Source organism: Pieris napi, chromosome 13 (genome assembly GCF_905475465.1).
Source record: "Pieris napi chromosome 13, ilPieNapi1.2, whole genome shotgun sequence".
Classification (NCBI taxonomy): Eukaryota; Metazoa; Arthropoda; class Insecta; order Lepidoptera; family Pieridae; genus Pieris; species Pieris napi.
The window spans coordinates 11,538,446-11,556,957 of NC_062246.1; the positions used below are offsets into that span (position 1 = coordinate 11,538,446).

Genomic DNA, 18,512 nt, shown 5'->3' on the forward strand with positions numbered 1-18,512 from the left:
TACCGGGTTCGATTCCCGGTTCGAGGGCAAGTTCAAATTTGATTTAAAATTTGTTCTCGGCCTTTGGGAGGGTTGTGCGGTACCGGGCGAGTGCCTAAACCGTACATGGAGAACATGGTCGAATTTCTAAGGCAAAAAAGCACGAATTATAAAAATCTTATACTTGACGCTGGCTTATGCTCAAACCGTGCCAGAGCCATAAAAAAAAAGTATAAACTAGATACTAGCTAGAACCTATTCCACAAAAAATTTATGGGGGAGACAAGGCATACAAAAAGGAACTATAAAATAACTTCAACAGACAACAACAAAATTAAAATCAACGATACAAATGAAAAATATGCTTTCCAACACAATTAAAATTATTACTAACCTAACCTAACCATTTACAAAAAAACAAAACACGGAATTTCCAAGCTCTCACGATCACACCGAAATTGTAAACAACATGCATTGATATACAAAAACCCAAGATGCACAATCAACGTCTAAAAAACGTCCTCAAAAAATGAGCGCAACATTCTAAATTGTGCGCTCATTTCAAATAGTCTCGCGTCGCTCGCGTCTGGGAGCAGTTGTTAAAAATGCCAAAGTGTTCTGTGAGAAATTGTAAACATATAACGTCAAGAAGGCTAAAAAAGGATGGGATATCGTATTTTCGGTAAGTAAAAAACTTTATTGATTAGTTTTTGTTGTTTTTATGACTGATTAAAACAAGCAATGTGTGATTTTTATTTATTTTTTCTAAAAAATTCATTCAACGCACAAACTTCTATACGGCCAACTTCAATGGCTGCTTGTTCAGTGTTAGAACAACGCATTACAGTCTTCTTTTTATTTTAGTCGCATTATAAAATGACCATGTTCTAATAAGTGGAGTCGATGTTATTTATTTGTGTTTTTTTTTTTTTTTATAAATAAATTTATGTACTTTTGTACTTTTTTTGTGTGTAGTTTTTGACAAATATATTTACGCTATATAAAGTGTAGGTCAGGAGGTAGCCAATTTTACATTTTTTTTAATTTAAAGAAAAAACTTTTTAACCGGATTAAAGTTATGTATTATTATAAATTTACAACTATTTAACATCCAACACCTTTTGTCTTCAGTCACCGTGACCACGCACGCTGTAAAGCACGCGAAACGTGGGATAAATTTAAAATTATGTTAAATAGTTGTAAATAAAAAAGTCATGTTCGACTCCACTCAATACCTTGTCCTACCGACCACGGTCGGTCGTAAAATTTTATTGCTTTAAGTACACTGCGTTGTAATAACAACCTTAAACAATTCGCGTAAGGTTGATTTTGCAATAATATATGCTTGTAACTTATAGAAAGAGACAGAAATAGTGTTTCGGGACACTTTCGAGCGTTACTATTATTCGAGACTGTGCATCTTGGGTTTTTTGTATATCAATGACAACATGTTTACAATTTCACCAAAGGGCAAAGACCACAATTTGAAACAAAAAACCACAGTCACAACAAACCAACGTTTGCCAAAAGAAAGACTTTAAAAGTAATCAGCTGTTGTCGTGACCGCCATCTTGTTTTACATTTTTAATCAACACGCTGGCTTTCGGTCAGACAGATAGTTAAACGTTTTCGACATTGCTTTATTTAAATCAAAACGCTAGCGAGTTGATTGAATATCGATCTTTAATTAACTGTCTAGAGATCCAATTAACTCTCTGATTTAACTACTTTACTGCGACATATTATACACTGTGTAAGAGCACGCAGCTAACAGATTGACCACGTGGCAAGAGTATCAATTGCTACTGTGAAATTCTAAGCTGTATATGAAAATGATTCTTTTTTATCATGGTATTATGTATTTCAGTTTATGATTGATGCCAATTGTCATGTACGTATGAAACATGCGTGTTAAATGGCGAGACGTACTTACCCATATAATGTAGAAACTTAGGTCATCTGTGTTATTACCAATACAAAAAAAAATTATCTATTTTTGAAGTTATACGTCTTCTTTAGGCGCGTTATGAAAAATTTATGAGAGTGAAATTTTACGATGCGCGCGTACCGTGACACAAAATTAACAGAATGAAGTTGCCCACGGAAGATGCTACGGCATTGGACATGATTTAAAAACAACATTCGAATAATAATGGAATTTATGTTACACTTAATGTAAGAGAATAATAATAAATATTTATTTATTTAATTTTTCAAATGTAAACAGAACTTTATTTACTATAATGACTCCTTTTCCAGTCTTTGATTATTTAATTTTATTGTAATTAATTATTTGCATGCAATCAAAAACTATTTTTAATAATGCCAAAGAAGTATAACTTCTTACGCGCGTACAAAAGTACACGCACCCTTTTTTCATCTAATATTGTTGGTATTAGTTGATTTGTTTTATTAATTATTTAACAAATAAAATTATATGGGTATCATCCAAATTAAATCAAATAGGTTTCATTTTCAATAGTATCATAAAATAGCATCTGTTTGGTTTACATATACCTACTACGCTGTTTGATTTTAAATTTCAGAGAATCATTCTTTTCAATATTTCAGGAAAAAATTTGAGGAGGCCTTTACTCCGTCGGAGGTCATGTACTAATATTAACTAAAATACGTAATTCTTATTACCACCACACAAATATACTTGGAACATTATTAATCAAGAAACTGGTAAAACTTCATTTAAAGATAGCTCTTTTGAAATTAATATTAATGGCAAAATTATAAAAAAAGATGCAGCGGTCGCAAATGCTATGGAGTCCTTTTTCTCTGAAATCCCTGCAAGAATCACTAGTAAACTGAATTCATCTACGCAATTCGCGCTTTCACTTTTAACGTCTAGCACAAATAAAAATAGTAGTGCATTCGATTTTCATAAAATTAACACGGATTCTATTGTAAAGGCATTTAGATCGTTGAATAAGAAGAAAACAGAAGATCTATGGGGAATATCAGTAGCTGTAATAGCACCAATAATTGGAAATATTTCTCCTTATCTAACGATTATTTTTAATAGATGTATCGATGATGGGGTTTTTCCCAATCTCATGAAATATAGTAAAATTATTCCTTTATTTAAGTCTGGAGACAAATCGGACCCCACGAATTTCCGCCCTATATCAATTTTACCAACTCTAAGTAAAATATTTGAAAAAATTATTCATAATCAATTGCTTTCACATTTTAGATTAAATAAACTATTTCATGATAGACAATTCGGTTTTACTAAGGGTAGATGTAGTACGGATGCGGGTGTGGAGCTCATGAAGCAAATATTCGATGCCTGGGAAAATAAACAGGATGCTTTAGCTGTCTTCTGTGACCTGTCCAAGGCTTTTGACTGTGTAGAGCATAAAACATTATTGGGAAAATTACAGTATTATGGCGTCTCAGCAAACTCAATAAAAATAATAAATTCATACTTGAGTGACCGATTACAAAAAGTGGTTATAAATAAAGCAGAGTCTTTAGGAGCTCCTATTCTCATGGGTGTGCCTCAGGGGTCGATATTGGGGCCGTTGCTCTTTCTTATCTACATAAATGACCTGCCATTTTATATAAATAACTTATGTGAAACGGTATTATTTGCAGATGATACATCTCTTATTTTTAAAATCAGTAGGAACGCAATAAATTTTGACGAGGTAAATGATGCCCTTTCCCGAGTTATGTGTTGGTTTACTTATAATAACTTGTTACTAAATTCTAATAAAACAAAATGTATTAGATTTTCTTTGCCTAACGTAAAACAGGTCAGTACAAACATTAATATTAATGAGGAAATAATTCAATGTGTTGATTCAACTGTATTTTTAGGGATCACTCTAGATTCTCGTTTGCAATGGAAGCCCCATATTACAAATCTATCGGCAAGACTTAGTTCGGCTGCTTTTGCGATAAGAAAGATTAGATGGATGTCTGATGTCGAAACGGCGAGGCTTGTATACTTCAGTTACTTCCATAGTGTTATGACATATGGTATATTGTTGTGGGGCTCAGCGGCCGATATTCAAGATATTTTTGTTTTACAAAAAAGAGCAATACGCGCTATATACAAATTAAAACCGCGTGACTCGCTAAGAGAATTATTTAAAGAGATTGGTATTTTAACAGTTGCCTCCCAATATGTGTATGAAAATATTATGTACGTTTATAAAAACATTAATAAATTTATAAAGCGCAGTGACTGTCACAATTTAAACACAAGAAGTAGGAATAGACTTGATTATCCAGCTTTCAGACTTCATAAAACTGCTCACTCATTTATGGGGAAATGTATACAGATATTTAACAAGATTCCGGACCGTGTAACCAAACTTCCGATACATGAGTTTAAGCTTTGCATCAAGAAAATCCTAACAAAGGGAGGATATTACACTGTTCGGGAATTTATAGACGATGACAATGTGTGGGCACTAGTGCCGCTGTAAGTTGGGGAGTTGACATGCATAAGAGTACAAATTGTACCTAAATGATTAAATGACTTATTATTATTATTATTATTATACAGTATTTACAATACTCTTAACCTACATAGTAATAATAACAATAATTAAATATTAATAAATATAAATGAATACAAATTTAAAACGTTTGGTCCCGTGGCAGTGGCAGTGTGGCAGTGTTTTTTCAATAGAATATTACCACAGACTGTCGATTTGGATGTGCATTGTGCAGTCGAAAGCGAGTTGTTGACAGCTGACAATTTTAATGTGTTATTCGTTATTCGTATTTACTATTTATTTTTCCTATTCATATAAAATTCAGTCTGATAATAAATATAATTTTGTAATGTTTATGTTCATCCTTTATCCTAATAATTTATATATATCTATAGGAATTAGTGAAACTACAGATCCCTTTATATTAAGTTTAAAGTAATTTGGTATGTATCGATTTAATATTAATTAATAAAATTATTAAGACTATATAATAGAGTTTTAACTTTAGTAATATTTTTGGTCAAAATAAACATTACGTATTTAACGCAAATCAATTTGCTTTAAATTGAATAAACTCATCGAAATGCGTCTTTCTAACGGATGCAATTATCGTATATATGTATATATACATTTTAATAATTATTTTATGTTACAAGGTCACAAGTCGTAATAACATTTCTTATATGTATTTTTATTACCCTTCCTATGTGATAATGCGTTAATATTTATATGCTTAAAGTTATTGTTATGATTTAGGATAGGATATAATTACAGATTATCTTTTCTTTATAATATTTTTATTAATTTAAATAACCTATTCCATAATTTTGTAGTTGTAAATCAGTATCTATATTTTCTATTAGATATTACTTTGACTATAATAGTTAAAAGTTTCTAGTATAGTTGAAAGTCATGTTTTTACAAACTTTGATTTGAATAATATTTTTGTAAGTATCTTAATAGATTTAATCTAAATCTTATTGGATTGTGGTTACTTTTATAATAAGTATATGTTGTTCTTAAAACAATAGATTATATTACATAATTGGAATAGTCAATAAATAATTCACAAATGTTACTAAAATAATTGATTCATTCGCAGAGTGACATAGTGGCCTTATCAAATGTATTGTGTCTAGCTTTTAATTTATTTCTGACGAATATCTATATTAGCAAAACATTTTGGTATGCAGTGTTTTTTATAAATTACCATATCTTAATTAAATACATAATTAGGATTTTGAACTTTACGTAATATTTTAATAAAGTACCTATTTATTTATTTAGTAACTATTTTTCAAAATGCTGTAAAATTAAACTATGTAAGTGCTGGTGATGAAAATCACCTTATTAGGTTGTACAGTACTGCAACACATATTTGTAATGAGTTAATATTAAAAGACGTTTCTTCGTAAATTAACAAAATTTCTTATTTGTAAGTTCAGAATATCCAGACTGGATGTCTAAGTCTCAGGTCTGAATTTACCCTTACCTGCTCTTAGTTTATATGATATCAGTAACAAGTTGCAATGTCATTATAAATAGGTAATCTCTAATCCTCTTGCATTGTAGGTATACAGGTAAAATGCATTGTCAAGTAAGAGTTCCTGAAGGGTTCCTGAAGGGTAAAGTTTGCAGTACTCCTTGTGGTAAAAAGTATTACAGCTTTGAGGGTATTCCCTACGCAAAACCACCTATTGGCCCACTTAGATTCAAGGTAACTTTGGATTTACGTTTAATAAGAGGTATTTTTTTAAATTTATTACAATACCTTAAACACAGTTCTATTTATTTAATAAAAATTCCAATAAAGAAGTTTTACTTGTGTACTTATTTTATGCTATTACTATTTCTTCGCTATTCTCTCCCATGCATCAATAATCACACAACCTGTGTATAAATGACCTCAGTTGTTTTGCTGAATATATAGACTTTATTTTATATTGCAATTATTATTTTCAGGCTCCAGAAAAATGTGACGATTGGTCTGGAGTTCTTGATGCAACAAAACCAGGAAACAAATGTGTACAAATGAACCTCATAGATGGTTCAATTGAAGGATCAGAAGACTGCTTATACCTAAACATATACACTCCAAGTTTGCCATTCGAAAAAATACAAAAACTCCCAGTTCTGTTCTTCATACATGGTGGCAGGTTTTTAATGGGCTATGGTGATTATTACCGACCAGACTATTTGATACGACACGACGTTATCTTAGTTACAATAAATTATAGGCTAACTATTTTTGGTTTTCTATGTCTTCACACTCGAGAAGTACCTGGAAATGCAGGACTTAAAGATACTGCTATGGCATTCAAATGGGTACAAAGTAACATAGAACATTTTAACGGTGATATAAATAATATTGTAGCATTTGGAGAAAGTGCTGGAGCGGCTGTTGCATTGTCCTTCCTAAACTCAAAAATGATTAATGGTATTTCAAAGATAATTGCGCAATCAGGTACATCTCTATCAGATTTGTTTATGGTAGATGATGACCCAGTCGAAAGGGCTAAAGCAATTGGGACAAGTTTGAGTCACGAAGTAAGAAATACGGGGGAACTATATGATTTACTTATAAATGCTTCCGTAGAGGACTTAATTCGAGCATATATGTCACAGGAATTAGGTAGGGAAATTACAACCATTCATGCGTACCTTCTACCGGTAGTTGAAAAACAATTCGAGAATACCGAACGGTATTTTGACGAATACCCTCTTCAATCGATAAGAAATAATCGATGTAAAAATATACCCTGTCTCATGAGTATGGCGACACATGAAGCTGCATTATTTTTAAACCGCGACGATTCTGGTAATATAATCTTTACCAATAATTTACGAAAATTTATACCAAACTACGCATTCGTCGACCATGAATCGAAAGAAGCGTACAATATAGAGAGGGTATTGAAAAAATTGTATTTTAAAGACAAAGAAATTGGTCCTTCGACGCTTCCGGAATATCTGAAATTAACATCCGACGCTTACTTCGCACGGGACTTCATTTATACAGCTGAAATTTTATCTTCAAAATGCAGTTTTTATTTATGTAGATTCGATTACCCGGGAAATATGAATACGCGAATCATGAAAAAACTCGGTGTTGAAGGTACAACGCATGGTGATCTAATACAATATGTGTTTTATAAGGAGAAAAAGGCGAAATCGTGTAAGGATAGTGATAGAGCGATTATAGATATGTTATGTGAAACGTGGTGCAATTTCGCGAAGACTGGGTATGTATAATTCTTAACTAAACAAATATTTACCCTAAAATTAATGTTTCTTATTTCAGCTGTAATTTGTAATTGCCGTAAACTGTAATTGACTGATTTAAATGAATGGCTCTAGTCCTTGAAAATAATTTTAAGTCTTAGGCGGCGTCCTAATTGGGAGCGATCGTACGATGGCGCGATGCCTTTTTCATCTCACGATCGAAGTGGTCGTGCGATAACCTAACAGGTGTCCTAATAGATCGCGCGATGTCCATCGTGTGATGCCGTCGTGCGCCCCTCGCGCGTCGACGCATCGCGTAGTAACCGATTAGGACACTCAAAAGAGATCTGTTGCTTTGATTACATGATCGCACGATCAAACGCATCGTACGATCGTTATTAAAGCATTTCATGTGCTCGCACGATTCAAATAGGACACTCTGATGAAATCTGTATGTTTGAACTCATCGCACGACGAGACCGCATCGTGTCATCGTGCGATCTTCGCCAATTAGGACAACGCCTTATGTAGGGTCTTATATGAAATAACACAAATCAAGCAGTACCTAATGGCGCTGCAAATTCGCTTTTTCATTCTCTAGGACTGACGTAGGCACACTCAAATGGCATGATGCGCTATCTTGAAACGGTTAGATTGTGGGTCCGGTGGGGGTCTTCCCTGAGAGATACGATCTTCAAATGTTATTCCTCCCTCAAAGGCCGGCAACGCACCCACTAAAAATGGGTGTCTATGGGCTGCGATGATTGCCCTTTCCCCCCCCCCCATAAGAAAAAAATTTTTTGATCAAAAATTTACAAAATTTCACTGCTACCCTAGAGTATTTGTTACAACAGTTATTAAAAAGTATCACAAATATATTACGAAATAAATATCATTTATAAGTTACCAATAAAATTACTGTAAAAGAAAATCGTGTCAAACATAAAATGTTATCATTCTTTGACATTGTGTAAAAATACTATTTACATAAATGACGGTACAGCGATGACTTTGTCCGTATAAATTAAAACTCTAGCAAATTTAGTTTTTATTGTGGGAATTTTAACTATTGTTTTCTGTCCAATTTTATTTTTTATAATAATTATTTATTTATTGCAAGAATATGGTACAAAAATGTGTAAGGTGGTACAATCGTAAGTTCGCATATTCTGCCACACACAATGGCGCGCAAATTTGTCTTTAAAGGAATTTTACATTATTAGTCAAATGAATTGGTCAATTCTTATATTATTTGTATCGTACATATCATACTTAATTAAATTTATATCAACTAAAGTGTCTCACGCAAATAATCATTTATTGAATAGTACATTTTTTCCAAAAGTAATACACCGAGTCGCTTTTTAAAGACTAGTCGGAAGATCTTTTAATTGTATTGGTAATTTATTGTAAACCTTAATTGCCATACAAAGATGTTTTTCCTGAACAGTTCCAGATTGATTTTTGGCACAGCCAATTTCTCCCCATGTCTACTTCTTACTTCGACTTCTAAATTCGACTTAAGAATATGTATTTTATTAATTATATATACCGAATTTACACAAGACTACTTGGCTATTATCTACTTATAACGTTGATATTTTGTTGCGGAGATATTTTATCTTGTATATATTTTAATTGTATTTTTTTATATTTTGTTTACTTAAATTGTCATACACTTTAGATAAAGAGTTTAAACGTATGTTTGATTTGGTAAACTTTATGTTTTTTACCTACCTACCTGGGTTTACCTATATTCTGTTTTGCAGAAAACCATCATGGAAACATCAGAACACCGAGTGGTTACCATATAAGAAGAGCCAAAAATTATGCCTTAATATAGCTGAAAATAATATTCAATGTATACCGTTACCAGAGTTCAGTAGGAATAAGGTTTGGATAGATTTAGTATGCCAAAGGTCTAAATTGTAATTATATAAGCAGAATAATAGTAATTCTTCTTTAAATTTCCATAATTTTAGTTTTAGAATCTATCTAAACTCTGATTATTCCGTAGAATTCTGACATTTCATACGTGTTAGTACTAAAAAAGTTCTCCACCGAAAAAGGGACAAATTTCATCCATTTGAGGGCAATAAATATCTATTATTATTTATATAAAAAGGAAAACGCTACGTATTTTTTATGTTTTACCTACAAAATGGTAAATCAAAATATTTAATTACTCAAGTGACCTCATACAAAAATAACAAATATTTGAGTATCACGAACAATAGATATATTTACTTTAATGACTTTATTTTATTCTTTAGCTGGCATCACTGCCTACTATTCACAGGTTTAGTAAACCTTTAAAAAAATATAAAAATGTTATCTTTATTTGTGCGTTTTTTACTGTTTGTAATGAAAAGGAGTAGTGTGTAGGAGTAGTAATGAAGAGGAAAGACGTAATTATCACTCGCCGTAAAAACACTTTTAATTTGGAGCACCGCACTTAATAAAATGGATACATTCACTAACAATAAATTGTATGTATAGACTCAGATTTTCAGACTCGGGTTGAAATTGAAAAATGTGCCCGGCCAAAAAGGTTTGTAATCTCTGACAAGTCAAAAAATGATGGCGATGATTCTACGGAATTAAAAAGCAGAGTATAGATGTATCTTATTTGTTACTTCTTTATTTAGATAGAAAATATTTTTGTTCTATTAACTGGGGGCTTGTCGACTTATAAAAAGTGCTTTTGTGACTTAACTATCAGGCATATGTATGATAATCATGAGATAAATCATCGTTTTATGTATTTTAGTACGCGCATGATTTTTTAATATATTTTTTTACTTTTTTAATACTGTATAGAGTATTATAAACCTTTGTTGCTACTTGCAATAGCTTAAAAGTATTGTAATTTTTCAAGTTTTTAACACCTCAAATGATGTGTCAAGTGTCAAAGTCAACAGGTAAATTTGACATGAGTATCTGTGGCTTTGTAATAAATAATTATTATATTATTAATAACTTTTAAAATAGCCTTGTCTTAATCGATGCACTTTTAGAAATATTGAATGGCGTGGCAATTTTTATTGGTGAAACACCTAAATCCAAATCAAGCTACTTGAGTGGTGAAAATTTTAAACAAAAGACTTTACTTTAGTCCAATCAGAGATACGAAACTCAATCCGTTTGACCAATCACAAACAAACGTAACACGCCTTTGTTTCGTTTTGATTTTTACGATAGAACACGATATGTATTCCGTTATATATTATATTCCTTCTAAGGGCGTCGCCACCCGCTCGTGAAGAGGGGGCAGGGGGCCAGTAGATGTTATAGAGGATGGGAAACCTGCAATATGGTTTTGACCCTTACAATAAAAAAAAACGTGCGGCACTCGGGGACTGCCGCGGTAAAGCTATTGCATAGCATTTTTTATCAACTTATGGAATTATAATTATTTTTTATTTATGCAGTATTTTTTTCTTTGATATTAATTCAATCGACCACTCTACCTCTCTACCAGACTCAGACTAACATGCCTTATACAGGCGTTTGTCTCAGTCTAACGCGTACCGGCTACACCGGCCGCGCTTACGCTGCGTCACCGATCTCGTCAGAGAGATGTGAATACGCAGTATGCGTCACCGATCACGCCAGACCAATGTGAGACGCAGTATGCGTCCTGTCCCGCTCTAACGCGTATTGGCCGCACCTATATTACGTCACACACGCTCAAAGCCCGCGAAAAATAAAATAAAAATAAATGTTGATAAATAAATTTTGAAGAAAAGGTTTTTTCCATTCCCTAGTGCCACCCCGCCTGGCGATGCCTTTGTTTCTTTCCATATATTTGTAGTGATAATTATATAGTATTGTATAGTATAAATGACGTTAGTATTGGTTTGGTTGGGTTGTGGATTCAGTTTCCGCATTTAGACGTTTTACAAGGGTTTTAAATATATACATTGTTTTTGTTACCTATTGAAGAAATGTTATTTATATTTTTTTGTTGAAATATAAGGTGCTTGGAATTTTTCCGTTTTTTATTTAATCGTTTGACCTTACCCGTACCTAAGCCTAGCCGTACAAATAGTATTATTCACAAAATTTACGATACTTGCTGTGCTAAATATAAGCGAAATAAGGAGGCAAGTATTCCTAATAATCCGAAATGTTTTATTTCTTTATTTATTTATACTTCATTGCCATAATACACATAATTATACATATACAGAGGGTAAAGTACAAGAGATGCATAATTAATTAACAAAAGATACTAAAAATAACATGTTAATAAAAGAAATTGTGTTTTATAAAAAAAATGTGGTCTTTCGGTCATGAAAATTCACAATGTTACAGCCCCATCATCGCCTGATATTTCTAATCTTTTTTTCATATCAATTTTCGTCTGTGTATACTTGTGAAGAATTACATGTTGGCAGTTCCACTTGATATTGGCAATGTTCGTGGTCTAATGTCCATTAGCTTTAGTGAAGTCAAAGTCAAAATCATTTATTCATATAGATAACACAATGTTCTCTTATGAACGTCAATATATATATCTAATTTTATATTTACTGCCAGTTCTGAAATCAAGGACGTAGAACGGAACAGAAGAACGGGCAATAAACTCTCCGCCACTCTTTGATCGCCAACTTTTTTGTTTTACACGACGTTTGTAAGGAGCTGCAACCATTACACCATGTTCCACATGACATCTTAAGTAATAAATAATAATAAAATAAATTAAAATCAAAGATTTGTCCTCTATCAGCAGGAGGCATGGTGAAATAGGAACACGCACTTACATTCTTGTGGGAATAACATAGTTGAAATAACTAACATCACCGCATAAACATTTACCATAGAGAGTGTTCAGATGAGTTGTTCGGATTAATACCTGCAGCTGAGTTTCGTCATCGGACGTCGAGGCAGAGTACGAAATTCCACCCGTACACCTCGAGGCTCGACGTCGGCCGTTCCACAACTGAGCGTTTTTAAGGCAGTTTTTGCCGCGCACCACCATTTTGTGGAACCAGCTGAAGTATTTCCGAACCAATTCGACTTACCTTCAAGGAAAGAGCGTACCAATTCTTGAAAGGCCGGCAACGCACTCGCGAGCCCTCTGGCATTGAGAGTGTCCATGGGCGGCGGTATCATTTAACATCAGGTGAGCCTCCTGCCCGTTTGCCCCTGTTATATATAAAAAAAAAAAACTTTTTTTGATGAGGTAACACGTCATGTCTTCGATCAACATTAAAGCTTGGTTATGCATCTCCTAATTCACCTCAAGATCGAAATTTCTTGAACTGACACGAATTCGACTTAAAATAATGCTTAGTTTTGTCAACAGATGGCGCCACATGCTGATTACGTTCGTAAAATTAATTTACTTATTTATTGTTTATGTATCAATGTGCCCAGCGTTGGCAAGCTTTTGTAAATAAAATATATTAAATCACACTTAAAAAGCAATAAACGCGTTCTCGTCATGTATTATAACTTTAAAGATATTGTTTCTCTCTCATTTCTCTTTCTCTTTCATTGTTTGAAGTCAAACCTAATAAAACCTGGGTTATATACAGCTATAAACCTCGTTTTTGTTTTAGGGAACCAACATGGTAAGTCACAAAGTTTAAAGTTTACAAAAGACAGACTTTGTTTGAACATATCGAATGTGTTCCGTTCCCACATTACGACAGAATATAATCTTATAGATTGATTCGGCGAGAGACGAAATTTTAAGAATATATTTATTTCAAAGAATTACACAAATATATATTCAACAAAAATTTAAAATATGTCAATAACTACTACTATACTTTAATCTGTATTTAAGTCTAGTCTTTTTGTTTTATGCAAGTGTAACAAAATAATTACCTACAGTCCAAATAATTATTTCTATGCTTTTCGTATACCTATTTACGCGTTATTGCGCGTTACGCACTCGACCGTAGGTAGTTTTGACTTCGTACCTTGATGAAATGTAGGTAAAGGTTATGCCAGAAAGGTCAGGTCATTTTTATAGGTCCTGTCCCTGGCAGCGTACCCGTGGAGCTACCGGGCGACTTTTCTCTTCCATATAGTCTTGATTTAGGTGTTTTTTAAATAGGGTATTTTATTATTCCTAGATATATCCAACACATACACAATACAATTAACCTACATAGCAATAATAATAAAAATTAAAACTAATTTAAAAAGTTTGGTCCCTATGGCAGTGTAGGTACCTTTAATGCCGGGAGCATTTCCTCACTGTATTGCGATACTCATTCGTTGAAGAAAGCACCAGCCCTGCGATTTGGCATTCTGATAAACAATAAACTACAAGCTCCCACCTTTTCAGAATGCCAAATCATAAAATGACTGCTTCACGACTGCTTTGAGAGCGACCGCCGATGCGAAAACCGCTGTGTGAGTTCGAAAAGTGAGTTACAGAATCGCAGGGCAGCTCTAGGGTCACCACTCACCAGTGCTAGGTGAATTACATTAATTGCTCCGCTCACATTTCCGTACACGTACAAACGTTTTGCAACCTCCAACATAGTTATAGAGGTTGCAAAAAAAGGGATTGCATGGTTTTGCTGTGCAGTTTGATTTTTCTAAAACAAAATGAAAAAAAGTCAATGACCAAATGTCGCGAATTTTGTTTTTCTTTCCTACAGAGCAAAGAAAACGGAGGATGGATAGAGTAGAATTTGGAGGAGGCCTTTACCCGTGAGGGGGGGGGGGGGCTCTGAAAATCTTGTTAGTTCTTCTTGTCCGCTCTACGCCCCTGACTTGCGTTCATAAGACGACTTAGGTAACCAAGTTGTTACCTATATGAATAAAGTTATTTTGAGATTGAGTTTGATTATGTTTTTTTATGTTCTGCAAGGTTTTATGTGATTGAGTCCAGAATTAGTTGTTCTTTACAAGCTTTGCTATATTTCCGGCAACTTTTCTGTTCTCCTAAAATGCTATATTCTTCTATATATTGGTTAATTACTTATATATGCAAGCAGTTATCTATTACTACTTCTTATTAAATCTTTTAAATTAAATCAACTCTTTCACGATGAAAAGTGGTTCTTACTATTTCACGGTCCGTTTGAAACACGTCATAGACACGTGCTGGAAAATTATTTTATGTAAATTAATTTATTTAATTTTTTTTATATAGACATAAATGTTTAAATTATGGCATTACTTAATTTTTTGTACGCTTGAAAATTTATTAGTCTTGCTATAGTGTCCATCATTTGAGTTGTATACGTAATACGGAACACAGCTAAACTATTGTTTAAATCTAGAATATAAAGCTGTTTTTAGGCTGGTAGATTTCTACGGGCTAAACATAAAAAATTAAAGACCCTCTTCTAGAAATCTTTCTAAAGGTTAAATTTAGAGACTTTAGACGTAAGTCAAAATCTAATATAAAGTGAAAAAATAAGTATGAACTTAAGGCTAAGCTACGACTCTGAATCTTATAATAGGCGTAACGTGAAGGGTCCAGGCATAGACTTCCTGTGCGCAATCACCTTTTTTGGTTTGAAAAACTTCTTTGACCGAATTTAAAGCGGTACACTACACCTTTTGTTACTACATCTACAACAACACCTTTTGTTGCTACATCTACAACTACACCTTTTGTTGCTACATGTACAACATGCGGCTCTGCGGTTGTCAAAGAGTTTCCCTGAGCATATAGACAATGTATCGACATCAAAATTTTTTCCCATCGGGCAACTTGTCTGTTATTTATATATAGTAATTAGATTGTATAATATCCATCCTTTATATTGAAGGAATAATGAAGATTTTCTGGTCGTCTGCGTAAAAGTAAAAACATTTGGACACACTACATTATACTTGGCTATTATTATATTTATTAGTACTATTACATATTTGAAAAGTTTCAACAGACATAGAACTGCAGTTACACAAGATGTTTCGAAAAACGCTGACGTTTTCAATAAGGAAAATCTACCCCGTAAAATTTTATCACAGTGAGTATGTTTATATTTAACTATTGTTTTCCCAGTCAAGCGATATATTATATATTTAGATAATTAATTTACAATAAGGTACCTTCAGTATATACACACACATGCAAATCACTATTTGTAGCAAACTTTACTAACATATGCAGTGTTTGTTCCCATCGTTAATAGTAAATGTTGTGGTATTTATGGATGTATTTCTTGACAAAGAAACTCTCAACTTTCTATGTTTTCAAGTATCTCTTTCATCAGAAACAAATCATAATTTAAACGGTGTTATTATAACTTACCTATGAGGCTGAATTAGATGTTAATAGTTAATAATATTGTCTATTGGCTATAAATACTAAAAGTTTTAAAGCTTGTTACTATATATAATAAATATTTAATTCATTATAACTTCAAGGTAAAATTGAGTATTTTATACACGATATTTTTTCAGATAAGTCCGATTGCCATGTGACAGTACCTCAGGGTAAGATGAGAGGTAAAGTGTGCAGTACTCCGTGTGGTAAACAGTACTATAGCTTCGAGGGGATACCCTACGCTAAGCCACCTACGGGACCCCTTAGATTCAGGGTAAGTACAATTAGTCCACCTTTTTGGGGACACTAACAGAGTTGGGTATCAGTACTGAAAATGCACTGTACGTTGTCTTTTCTCAACAATAAAATGTAATACACGAAGTATTGGAACTTTTATTAAAACCCCTCAGTTATTTTATGTTAACTGAAAACGCTGTCTATAATAAAAATTAAAAATAATATAGTGGAAATAATACCAAAACTAATTTACAGGATCCTCAGAAAATCGATAACTGGTCTGGAGTACTTGACGCGACAAAACCTGGAAATAAAGCCGTGCAATTCAATCCCTATACCAAATCTATAGAAGGTTCAGAAGATTGCTTATATTTAAATGTGTACACTCCAATATTGCCCGATGAACAAAAACAAAGTCTTCCAGTACTATTTTTCGTACATGGCGGTAACTTATACAGGGGATGGGCTCACATGTATCGTCCAGATTACTTAATACGTCAAGACGTCATTGTAGTCACAACTAACTATCGTCTCAATGTTTTTGGATTTCTTAACCTTGAAACACCAGAAGTGCCCGGTAATGCCGGACTGAAAGATGCAGCTACAGCCCTTAAGTGGGTGAAACAAAACATAGAACATTTTAATGGTGATTCAAACAATATTACAGGAATGGGAGAAAGTGTGGGCGCAATTATAACTACATTAATGTTGATTTCAAAGATGACTCAAGGTATATTTAAAAGAATAATTGGTTTATCAACAGCTATGTCTGACAAAATGATGGGCGATAATCATCTGGAAACAGCAAGGGATATTGCTTCAAATTTAGGAAATAATATTAATAGCCCCGAAGAAATAGATGATATGCTTCGGAACTGTTCTCCTGAAGATTTGACTAAAGCTTTAATGAAATCAATTTCTCGTGCAAATAGATATGATGTACACAGCTTAGTACAGGCAGCAGTTGAAAAGGAATACGATAATGTCGAACCATTTTTGGATGAGTATCCTCTACAGTCGTTAATAACTAATAATTATTCTAAAGTTCCAGCACTTATGAGTATGGCAACCCACGAATCGGCTTACTTTATAACTCATCCAACCGGACAATATCAATTTAACAAAGATATATTGAAATTCGTACCGAATCCTGCATTAGAAGATAAAGATGCTGTGCAATTAATGGATATGGAGAAACAACTAAAAGAATTGTACTTTAAAGATAAAGAAATCGGTCCTTCAACACTAGTCGAATACTTAGATCTAGTTTCAGATATGTATGTTACCAGAGACATAATCTACACAGCAGACTTATTTTCTAGAAACGACGATTTCTATTTTTGTAGATTTGCATACGAAAACTCGCGTGTTATGAAACGTTTAGGAGTAAAAGGCTCTACACACAGCGATATTTTACAATTTCTATTTTACACAGAGAAGAGAAGAAACACCTTTAATGAACAAGATATGAAACTTGTTGATATGTTGACTGAGGCGTTGTGTAACTTCGCAAAAAACGGGTGAGTTGTTATTAATTACTAAATACTAGATGAAACAGGCCCAATGCTGTGTGATAAAGTTTTAAACCACCGAAGGAAGGTGACAGTTGAGGGAAGAAGGCATTTACTCTTTTATTGTGATCATTGAGCGTGTAATAATTATGTTGGCTGTTACAACAGTTGTATGCAGTGCTAATACGATTCTTTTATAACGCATAGTTAAATATATAGAATATATACTATAGGCAGGAATATAAGTATATACATGTTTTATTGGTCAAATATATATTTTTCTTTTTCAGAAAACCAACGTGGACGGGGCAGGAAATATCGTGGCCAAAGTATAAAACAGATGAAAGAATATGTTTAAATATTGATGACAGATTAAGCTGTGTCCCATTACCCGAATATGATAGATATACAAAACTAATTAATATACTTAAACAGAAGCCGAAGTTACGACAACAATAACAAGACAATCTTGTATGAATAATACTTTTTGCCCAAGTTAATCTAATAAGTACAAAAAACATATTTGCTCAACATAATTTATAGTTAACGGTTAGTTATGTTTACTAGATAAATAAGAAATAATATTGATTTGTGTGACGGATTTAAATCTCTGAAAATTTACGATTATAATATTTAATAAAATAAAATAGCCTATATTCCAGTACTATAATAAGGATTACATTAAGTTTATGTTATTATATTTAATAGTAGGACTACTACCAATAAGAAAATAAAAAATTTTGATAAAAAAAAAGAATATTGGTTTTGAAAATAGAAAAACAGACATCAAAAAAACAGCATTGCTAGAATATATTAATGTTTCAAATAGCAGTTCATACAACAAGTCAACGATTATCT

General features: G+C 32.9%; 2 protein-coding genes across 3 annotated transcripts; both read left to right on the forward strand.

The window, feature by feature from the left end:
- Positions 1 to 4,714: 4,714 nt before the first annotated feature.
- On the forward strand, positions 4,715 to 9,685 carry LOC125055306 (esterase FE4-like). Of its 2 annotated transcripts, none has more exons than XM_047657724.1 (4): positions 4,715 to 4,882; positions 6,012 to 6,156; positions 6,402 to 7,681; positions 9,431 to 9,685. In XM_047657724.1, the coding sequence occupies exons 2-4, from the start codon at positions 6,025 to 6,027 to the stop codon at positions 9,591 to 9,593; spliced, it is 1,575 nt and encodes a 524-aa protein (XP_047513680.1). In that variant the 5' UTR covers positions 4,715 to 4,882; positions 6,012 to 6,024; the 3' UTR covers positions 9,594 to 9,685. The 2 variants fall into 2 exon arrangements, with proteins under 2 accessions (XP_047513680.1, XP_047513681.1); XM_047657725.1 differs by having other exon boundaries at positions 6,020 to 6,156.
- Positions 9,686 to 16,049: 6,364 nt separating this feature from the next.
- On the forward strand, positions 16,050 to 18,261 carry LOC125055307 (esterase FE4-like). The gene is made up of 3 exons (XM_047657726.1): positions 16,050 to 16,180; positions 16,399 to 17,663; positions 17,945 to 18,261. Exons 1-3 carry the CDS (start codon positions 16,082 to 16,084, stop codon positions 18,111 to 18,113), a joined length of 1,533 nt encoding a protein of 510 aa, XP_047513682.1. The 5' UTR covers positions 16,050 to 16,081; the 3' UTR covers positions 18,114 to 18,261.
- The last annotated feature ends 251 nt before the right edge of the window (positions 18,262 to 18,512 follow it).

Coding starts and splice junctions, on each gene's coding strand:
- LOC125055306 (XM_047657724.1), top strand. CDS start 6,025: ATGCATTGTCAAGTAAGAGTTCCTGAAGGGTTCCTGAAGGGTAAAGTT. Junction 6,157..6,401: donor TTGGCCCACTTAGATTCAAG/GTAACTTTGGAT, acceptor TATTATTTTCAG/GCTCCAGAAAAATGTGACGA. Junction 7,682..9,430: donor TGCAATTTCGCGAAGACTGG/GTATGTATAATT, acceptor TCTGTTTTGCAG/AAAACCATCATGGAAACATC.
- LOC125055307 (XM_047657726.1), top strand. CDS start 16,082: ATGAGAGGTAAAGTGTGCAGTACTCCGTGTGGTAAACAGTACTATAGC. Junction 16,181..16,398: donor CGGGACCCCTTAGATTCAGG/GTAAGTACAATT, acceptor ACTAATTTACAG/GATCCTCAGAAAATCGATAA. Junction 17,664..17,944: donor TGTAACTTCGCAAAAAACGG/GTGAGTTGTTAT, acceptor TTTCTTTTTCAG/AAAACCAACGTGGACGGGGC.